The sequence below is a fragment of the Cetorhinus maximus genome, chromosome 11 (genome assembly GCF_964194155.1).
Source record: "Cetorhinus maximus chromosome 11, sCetMax3.hap1.1, whole genome shotgun sequence".
In the NCBI taxonomy this organism is placed as follows: Eukaryota; Metazoa; Chordata; class Chondrichthyes; order Lamniformes; family Cetorhinidae; genus Cetorhinus; species Cetorhinus maximus.
This window is the reverse complement of record NC_135889.1, coordinates 21,498,241-21,507,868: the sequence shown is the minus strand read 5'-3', so window position 1 is coordinate 21,507,868 and position 9,628 is coordinate 21,498,241. Positions and strand designations below refer to the sequence as shown.

Below are 9,628 nucleotides of genomic sequence, written 5' to 3'. Positions count from 1 at the left end.
TGTTGATGACAGGCAGAGAGCTTGCTATCCAGAGGGAAAAACATTGGTTCCAGAGGGGATAACAACACTTTTTAATTCTGACTCGATGACCAGAGTTCCTGAGACAGCAGGCACACCATGGCATGAGAGGAGACCACCAAAGGAATATGAAGATTTTGTATTATTTGGTGACGGAAAGTGAAACACCGAACAAAAATGTGAAACTATGTTGGTCTGTGGTGCACTGAACTTACCTGACAATGATTTGTTAAGTTTGTTTGCAAATTTTAACTAAGTATGTTTAGGAAGGGATGGAGTCTAAGGTAAAGGAGAAAAACCATGGCCATGTTTTTGTCAAACAAGGGAGAGATGTCCTGATGAGAGATGATTGTGTGAGGACTTGGGTATTAGATACTACACGGTACTCAGATGAGATACCGTTGGGTACACTCCGTACTATATATGGAGCGGAAGGTCAGATAGCACATGTTCGCCAGCATGGCAGATTAAATTATATTGTTCTTGGAATTAAAGCTGTGACTTCAAGTGTTATCATTTCAGCCTTAGATGTGACAGTCTGGACAGAGAGCACAGGGAGAAACTGCCTGTAGGGTCAAGAACTAGAGTATACCAATTTAAGGTGAATGCAAAAAACAAAGACAAGATGAGTAAAAATATTTACACTAGGATGCACTGCCTGAGAGTATGATGGAAGCAATTCAATCGTGGCTTTTACAAGAAATTGGATAATTACCTGACGAGAGAAAAAATTGTAAGGCTACAGAGAGAAGGCAGGGACGGGAGTGGAACAAGGAGAACCAACACAAATACGATGGGCAGAAACACTTCCTTCAGTGCTGCAATAATTCTCTAATCGTATGAAAATGACCCTCGCGCCGGAATTTTATCCCGTTTTTCCTTTGTCGACAAAGTGCGCATGCGCCTGAAAGCTCCCGCCCGGTTTCCGAGTGGTGCGCATGCGCCTGATAGCTCCGCCCCTGTTTCCGAGTGGCGCGCATGCGCATGATAGCTCCTCCCTGACTTCCGAGTGGTGCGAATGCGCTAAGCAGCCGTTTGGCCGCGTGGTGTTCTTTTGGCAGTTGTAGTGTGCGGAGTAGTCGCCATGTTAGTGTTGTTCGAGACCGCCGCTGGCTATGCGATTTTCAAGGTAAAATCTCACCGGGCCGGGGTCTGACAGTTTTGCTGTGGATCAGACCTCCTCGCCGACCTTCCCCGGGCCTCCCCACCGACGCTCCTCTTTCCCCGGGCCTCCCCGCTGACGCTCCTCTTTCCCCCGGGCCTCCCCGCCGACCTTCCCCGGGCCTCCCCGCCGACGCTCCTCTTTCCCCTGGGCCTCCCCGCTGACACTCCTCTTTCCCCCGGGCCTCCCCGCCGACCTTCCCCGGGCCTCACCGCCGACGCTCCTCTTTCCCCCGGGCCTCCTCGCCGACCTTCCCCGAGCCTCCTCGCCGACCCTCCCCGCCGACGCTCCTCTCCCCCGGGCCTCCCCGCCGACCTTCCCCGGGCCCGGGCCTCACCGCCGACGCTCCTCTTTCCCCCGGGCCTCCCCGCCGACGCTCGTTTTTCCCCCGCGCCCGGGCCTCCCCGCCGACGCTCGTTTTTCCCCCGCGCCCGGGCCTCCCCGCCGACGCTCGTCTTTCCCCCGGGCCCGGGCCCCCCCCCGCCGACGCTCGTTTTTCCCCCGCGCCCGGGCCTCCCCGCCGACGCTCGTTTTTCCCCCGCGCCCGGGCCCCCCCGCCGACGCTCGTCTTTCCCCCGCCGACGCTCGTCTTTCCCCCGCCGACGCTCGTCTTTCCCCCGCCGACGCTCGTCTTTCCCCCGCCGACGCTCGTCTTCCCCCCGCCGACGCTCGTCTTTCCCCCGGGCCCCCCCGCCGACGCTCGTCTTTCCCCCGGGCCCCCCCGCCGACGCTCGTCTTTCCCCCGGGCCCCCCCGCCGACGCTCGTCTTTCCCCCGGGCCCCCCCGCCGACGCTCGTCTTTCCCCCGGGCCCCCCCGCCGACGCTCGTCTTTCCCCCGGGCCCCCCCGCCGACGCTCGTCTTTCCCCCGGGCCCCCCCGCCGACGCTCGTCTTTCCCCCGGGCCCCCCCGCCGACGCTCGTCTTTCCCCTGGGCCCCCCCGCCGACGCTCGTCTTTCCCCCGGGCCCCCCCGCCGACGCTCGTCTTTCCCCCGGGCCCCCCCGCCGACGCTCGTCTTTCCCCCGGGCCCCCCCGCCGACGCTCGTCTTTCCCCCGGGCCCCCCCGCCGACGCTCGTCTTTCCCCCGGGCCCCCCCGCCGACGCTCGTCTTTCCCCCGGGCCCCCCCGCCGACGCTCGTCTTTCCCCCGGGCCCCCCCGCCGACGCTCGTCTTTCCCCCGGGCCCCCCCGCCGACGCTCGTCTTTCCCCCGGGCCCCCCCGCCGACGCTCGTCTTTCCCCCGGGCCCCCCCGCCGACGCTCGTCTTTCCCCCGGGCCCCCCCGCCGACGCTCGTCTTTCCCCCGGGCCCCCCCGCCGACGCTCCTCTTTACCCCAGGCCCCCCCGCGGACGCTCCTCTTTTCCCCGCGCCCGGGCCTCACTGCTGAGCCCGGAGTCAGTGTCTAGCCCTCCAGAAGCCACGGCCGGGTGTTATTTGTTTAAATCTGGTGGTTTGTTTAAATCTCACTCGGACTCGATGTTAAAATCCTCGTACCTCTTTTCAGCCACTCAGTATCTGTAATCTTTTCCAGCCCTTCAAGATGTCTTCACTGTTGAGCACCCCCGATTTTAACTACCCTGCCTTCAGCTGTCTGGACTCGTAAGCCCTGAAATTCTTTTCCTAACCACATCCTGCCTCTTTCCCTCTCCTTTTTAATACATCTTTTCAAACTTATCTCTTTGACCAAACCTTTAATCACCTCCCTTGTAATGAATCATAGAATGGTCACAGCACAGAAGGTGCTCAGCCCTTCTGGTGTGTGATGGCTCACTGAAGGAGCAGTTACCTAGAGCCATTTCCCTGCCTTCTCCCTGTCCTGCACAATCTACCTTTCAGATAATCCAATCCCCTCTTGAATGTCTTGATTGAATCTGCCTCCACCACGCTCCGAGGCAGTGCATTTCAGACCCTAACCACTTGCTGTGTGAAAATATTTCTCCTCGTGTCACCATTGCTTCTTTTGCCAGTTACCTTAAATCTGTGTCCTTGTTCTCGATCCTTTCATCAATGGGAACAGTTTCTCCCTTTCTATTCAGTCCAGATTCCTCTCAGTTTTGAAAAATTCTGTCAAATTTCCTGTCAACCTTCTCTTCTTCCAGGACCACAGATCTTAACACCTCCAATCAATCTTCAGAACTGAAGCTCCTCGTCTGTGGAACCATTCTCATGAATCTTTTCTGTGTCCTGTCTAATGCCTTCACATCTTGCCTAAAGTGTGGTGTCCAGAATTGGATGTGATATCCAGTTGAGGCCAAACCAGGGTGTCATGCAAGTTTAGCATAATTTCCTTGCTTTTGTACTCTGTGTCCCTATTGATTAAGCCCAGGATATTAAACATGCTCCCAACTGATCCTGCCACCTCGAATAACTTATGCACATACACATGAAGGTTGTTCTTCTCCTGCACCCTCTTTGGAATTGTACCCATTATTTTCTACTGCATCTCTGTATTCTTCCTACCAAAATGAATCACTTCACATTTCTCTACATCGAATTTCATCTGCCTTTTGTCTATTCATTTCACCAACCTGTATGTCCTTTTGAAGTTCTGCATCATCTTCTCTCAGTTGACAGTACTTTCAAGTTTTGTATCATCTGTAAATGTTGAAATTGTGCCCTGTATACCAAGCTCTCGGTATTCACTTATTAATCAGGAAGAGCAGGGGTGCTAACACTGACCCCTGGGGGACTGCACTGTAAACGCCCTGCAGTCTGAAAAATATCCATTAACCGCTACTCTGTTTCCTGTCACTAGGTCAGTTTTGTTTCCATTTTGCTTCTTTCCCTTTTATTCCATGAGCTCTAACTTTGCTGACAAATCTGTTGTGCAGCACTTTAACAAGGCCTTTTGGAAGTCCATATACACTGCATCTACAGCATTACCCTCAACAACCCTCTTCGAAAAACTAAAGCATGTAGTTAAACACAATTTGCCCATAACATTGTTGTTTGCTTTCCTTAATTAACCTACGATTGCTCAAGATTGCACCACTACAGATCAAACTGGCTGACTCCAAAAGGACATAGCTGCTAGACTGGGTCATCGGCAGGTGGTGAGGTCGCCAACAAGAGGGCAAAACACACTTGACCTCATCCTAACTAACCTGCCTGTTGCAGATGCATCTGTCTGTGACGGTATCGATAAGAGTGACCACCGCACAGTCATTTCTAGAAGCTTCCCCACTACTGACGTTAAACTGACTGACCTATAGTTGCTGGGCTTATCTTTACACCCTACTTTGTAACATTTGCAATTCTCCTGTCCTCTAGCACCGTCCAAGTCTCTGGAGCATTGGGAAATTATGGCCAGTGCCTCCACAATTCCCACTCTCACTTCCCTCAGTATCCTTGAATGCATCTCACCTGGTCCTGTTGCCTTATCAACTCTAAATATAGACAGCCTATCCAATACCTCCACCTCACCGAATTTAAACCCTTCCTAGTGTCTGAATTACCTGCTCATTCACTATGGCCTGTGCAGCACCATGTTCGCTGGTAAAGACAGATGCAGAGTATTCATTTAATACCTAAGAAATGCCCCTTGCTGCTTCATGGAAATGTACCTTAACTGTGCCTGAACTATCTCTCTTTTTAATGGTAGCCCATTGTTCAGTTAAAGTCTTGCCTGAATCCAATTTATCTTGGTCAGATCCATTCTTAACCCATTGAAGGTGGCTTTCCCCCAGTTAATTATTACTCTAGGTTGATTGTTCTCCTTTTCCTTTGTCAACCTAAGCCTTATGATATAATGGATGGAAAAACTCAGCAGGTCTGACAGCATCAGTGGAGAGGAAGACCAAGTTAACGTTTCAAGTCTGTATGACTCTTCATCAGAACTAAAGAGAAATAGAAATGAGGTGAAATATAAGCTGTTTAAGAGGGGTAGGACAGGTGAAGCTGGATAGAGGGCCAGATTTTTGTTTCAAATTTCCAGCATCCACAATATTTTGCTTTTACCTTATGATTACTGTTCCCTAAATGTCCCCGTCCTGATGTTTGATCCATTTGGCCCATCTCATTACCAAGAACCAGATCTAGCAATGCCTGCTTTTTCATTGAAATGGAAAACATACTGCTGCAGAAAATTTTCCTGAGCACACTAGGAAAAGGAGCTCTCGTTCCTATTTACCCTTTACTACTATCGCAATCTATATTTGGATAAACTCCCCCATTATAACTACTCTATAATTCCTGCACCTCTCTGTTATTCCCTTTCAAATTTGTTCCTCTACATCTTCCCCACTATTTGGTGGCCTATAAACTACACCAAGCAGTGTAATTGCACCTTTTTTGTTCCCTGCTTCTAGCCAAATAGGTTTTGTCCTTGACCTCTCTAGGACGACATCTCTCCAGCACTGCAATGTTCTCGATCCATATTGCTACCCCTATCCTTTCTTTCCTGAAGACCTTGTATCCGGGAATATTTAACACCCAGTCTTGCCTTTCTTTGAGCCTGGTCTTTGCTATTGCCACAACATTGTATTTCCACGTGGCTATCTGCACCAATCTTCACTACACTCTTGTGCATTCACATACATGCACAGCAACCCTAATTTAGATTTTATTACTTTCTCCCTTATGCTGAACCCGGCTAATAACCTTAATATTTCCTACTTTGATGCTGTCTGTCCATCCCAGTATTCTGTGCACCTTGGCATCCCTCCCGAGTATTATCTCCTGTTTTCCCACACCCCCAGTGAGTTAATTTAAACCTTCCTAATACCAATAGCAAATGGTCCAGCAAGGAAATTGGTCCTGGCTCTGTTTCGGTGCAACTCTTCCTGTTTTTACAGGTCCTGTCTTCCACAGAGCTGATGCCAGTGTTCCAGTAATCTAAAACCTGCTGCATATTTCCAGCTGTGCATTCACCTATTTTATCCTCCTATTTCTATACTCACCTGCGAGTGGTACCGAGAGTGATCTGGAGATTGCTACTTTTGAGGTCCTGTTTGCTGGTTTCCTACCCAGCTCCCTAATTTCTGACCGCAGGACCACATCCTGTTTCTTCCAATGTGGACCACAATTGTCAGCATTTTACTCTCCCACCCCTCAGCCTCCATTCTCTGCAACCCTTCAGTTGCCTGCTTGACCATAGCGCTAGGGAGGCACCATCCTGGACTTGCGGCTCCAAAAATGCCTGTGTGTTGCTCTACCAAACCCCCTGTCACTGTTGCCCTTTCAGTCGTCTTCATGCCTGCTTGTACAGATGAGCCGGCCATGGTGCCATGGACTTGGCTGCACTCCCCAGATGAACCACTACCCTCATTAGTATTAAGAAGTTAATGCTGGTTGGAGTGAATTGCACTCAGGACTCCTGCACCACCAGCCTATTTCTTCTAGACTGCCTGATGTTCAGCCAGTCCATCAAATTTTGTTTGATAATGCTCGTGTGAAATGTTTAAGTACATTATAGATGCTAAAAGTTTTTAAAATAATTTTAATTCCAATGTTGGTGATCACTAAATAGTTATTTGGAAGGAAGTATGGTTCATGAGAGGTTATCTCCCCTTCTGATTTGTCTGTTTCTTCTGCATCTCTTGATATTTCTCTCTTAACAGCCCAAGCAGCAGCATAGTGATATGTATGTATCCAACACACAAAAAATGGTATGAATATAATTCAATCAACGCACTGACTTTACTGCCTGTGCAGAAGTTGGGTTAAAGTGAGCTTACTGTAAGTTATGAAGTAACTAAGGATGTTAGTGTTCTCCCCATGTGTTTGTCTGTATGTGTGTATATATAATATATATACATGTATAACACATATAAATATATTTATATTAAATGCCTCATGCTGGGGAAAAAGGTGTTGCTGAAATGCTTATGGTTCCCTGCTCTGAATTGCATATGCAGTTAGTTATGACGTTTCCTGGAGTTTGGGTCAACATCATGCCTTGGTTTCACTAATTTGTTTGTGCAAGGATACAATTCCATAGGTGCCCTACACTATATATAAATGGCCATTCTGCGTCTTTAAGCCTCAGCTTTGTTGGCAGCCCACTCAGCTGTAAGGACATTTGTAGCTGAGCCATATCTTGGACATGTACTGCTTCCACGTGCACCATCTGCTGGATATAGCAATGGCTGTTTTTATCTGACCCTGAGCTGTAGAAGCTGGTTTTGGAAAGTTTGTTGTTGTGCTAATCAACACTTTACCATTCTGAACTGTTCTCATTTCACATGCTTTTTTCTACCTCCAGGTCCTGGATGAGAATAAACTCCGGGAAGTGGACAACTTATGGCGGGAGTTTGAAACAGCAGAAAAAGCAAATAAACTGTAAGCTATTCAAAGCTGTAATAAGCTAACTTAATAAAATCAAATCAAAGTTTCTAAAATTAGGCAAGATGCAAGCGTACCTGGTCATCTGAAGCTTGGGTATGCTACGTCTATCAAATACCATTCGTGTTCATGTACAAGTATGGTACCGTGCCATTTTTTTATTGATGCAGCACTTTGCTAAGTGCTAAAACCATCCTGTGCAGGGTATTACCATGTAACCTGTCTTATTAACTTCTCCTTTAGTAAGAGGGCAGGATGACGGTGCGAATTGTCTTAATCACAATGCACTGTCCTTATTTGTGAGGAGATAGTTATTGTCTTGTCAAGCACTGGCAGCAGTGATGATGATGACTTTGTCATTCCTCCTGATTAAATGCTGAGGGTTTTTAAGTCACTACCTCATCTGAGACTGCCAGTGCTGGATTGCTTGGTCATGCCCTTGCAGGTGCATTCATGTCAGTGTTGTTTGAATTAGCATTTCAATTTGTGTATTTGGCACGTATCGATATGTGGGAAAGGAGGCCTCCTGTGGACGAGGTTCACTATGGTACTTGGCCCCAACATTTTGTTAATTTGAGGATTCATGCTGAATGTGGGCAGACTGTTGGATGAGGGGATTACAACTGAACTAATTCTATCCTTATGTCCATTTTGATCAAAGTTTACTGTAAATTAAACAGGAGGCTTGAAGAATCCTTCAATTTCTTCTTCAATAACAAAGATGCTAAGCCCAGTGTGATGAATCGACTGCTGTCTTGACTAAGAGCACCTAACTCATACAGATCCAAGTTTCTGGCGATGCTGAGTTAGTTCACTTTACCCATTGCAGCATATCCCATCTCCCGACCCGAGGGAAAAGTTGACTAGGATTTCTGCTGATTCTCATCCATTGTACTCCTGCTGCACAGTGTGTATGTGGGGATATGGGGTGCGAATAAGGTTCGATTTGTTGTAATGTTGCCATGGTTGAATCGTCTTCCACATAGGAAGAGGAGTAGGTAATCTGTTGCAAGCCTGTTCTGCTTTAAAAATGGCCACTTGAGTAAGGAACCAGTGAAGCTATACCCTCATGATTTGGTATGTTTACCAGAGGAAGGTGGGAGGAAATAAATCAGTGATTTGTATTTTCATCTCTTTATGTCTGCAGTGTTAAGTTGAAACATTTTGAAAAATTTCAAGATACCACAGAAGCTCTTGCAGGTAAGGAAGTCTCAATTCCCTATCATTCATGATAAAGAGCACTTGATTGAGTCAGTCAAGCCAACTTGAATTAAGCCATAGTTCCTGCCCCACAACAGAAATAGTCCACAGTTGAGTCAGGACAATGTCAATAAACCCAATGTAAAGGGCACATCAACAATGAAAAGAGAATGAGAAAGATTAAGTGACACAACTTTTACAAGACTGTTGACTGGGTTTGAAAGAAGGGAGGTGAGTAGTTAAACAGTTGAGCTGCTGGGAAACTATAATTTAGAGTAGAAGGTAGTGTACCGAACCTTGATTCCAACTCAGTGTGTATGTAGGGAAGAAACTCTTGCAATGGATGGCATTGTTTGGGGTAAAAAGTTAAGTTCTGAGCATGTTGATGTTCATGATATAAAGGAGTGTAAGAAAGTAAATCAGTGAGGTTCACCTGTTGCACCACATGTCTTTTCTTGCATCCTCCCCATTTTAAGAGAATACATGTGTTCAAGCTTTTTTAAAAAAAAGTCCTGATTGCTATACTGCTATTGTTTTTTTTCCCCTAAATCCTTCCTTTCTGCGACTTCCTCTCTTCCAGCTGCCACTGCCCTGGTGGAAGGTAAGCTTGGTAAAAGCCTGAAGAAAGTACTGAAGAAGATTGCTGCAAAGGAAGCTCATGAGCAGTTGGCTGTTGCAGATGCCAAACTTGGCGGCGTCATAAAGGTAAGGGAACTATAACCTGACATTTCTGTTACAGTGGGCAGCACACTTCAGCTGGCAGGTGCATTGACAAGCATAGAAACAAATGCTTAGCTGCTGTAATCTTATTTTCCTTTTTCACATTTGCGGAGTTTAGGACATTGCTGCCTTGTGTTCTTCATACTAAATGTGCAATTTAATGGGCTACTTGATCTTCAAACTGCTCTTCGGACAGGCAGATGGTTGATGCTTGACGTTCATTGTCAAGTAGTTTTACCCAATAAGTG

At 47.7% G+C, this 9,628-nt stretch overlaps 1 protein-coding gene and 1 non-coding gene across 8 annotated transcripts in view; both read left to right on the top strand.

The window, feature by feature from the left end:
- Nucleotides 1–1,017: 1,017 nt before the first annotated feature.
- nop58 (NOP58 ribonucleoprotein homolog (yeast)) overlaps nt 1,018–9,628 on the top strand; it is a 36,046-nt gene continuing 27,435 nt past the window's right edge. For all 7 annotated transcript variants that reach the window (XR_013577930.1, XR_013577929.1, XM_078551616.1 and 4 more), the window contains exons 1-4: nt 1,018–1,147; nt 7,381–7,457; nt 8,608–8,660; nt 9,241–9,365. Coding sequence is in view for 5 of the 7 variants with exons in the window: in XM_078551616.1 (XP_078407742.1) it covers nt 1,103–1,147; nt 7,381–7,457; nt 8,608–8,660; nt 9,241–9,365 (300 nt within the window). In the remaining 2 variants the exon portion in view is untranslated. The remainder of the gene's footprint in view (nt 1,148–7,380; nt 7,458–8,607; nt 8,661–9,240; nt 9,366–9,628) is intronic.
- Nucleotides 7,791–7,875, top strand: LOC144687020 (small nucleolar RNA SNORD11B). The gene has a single exon (XR_013578049.1). It is a non-coding gene; the product is annotated as a small nucleolar RNA SNORD11B (small nucleolar RNA).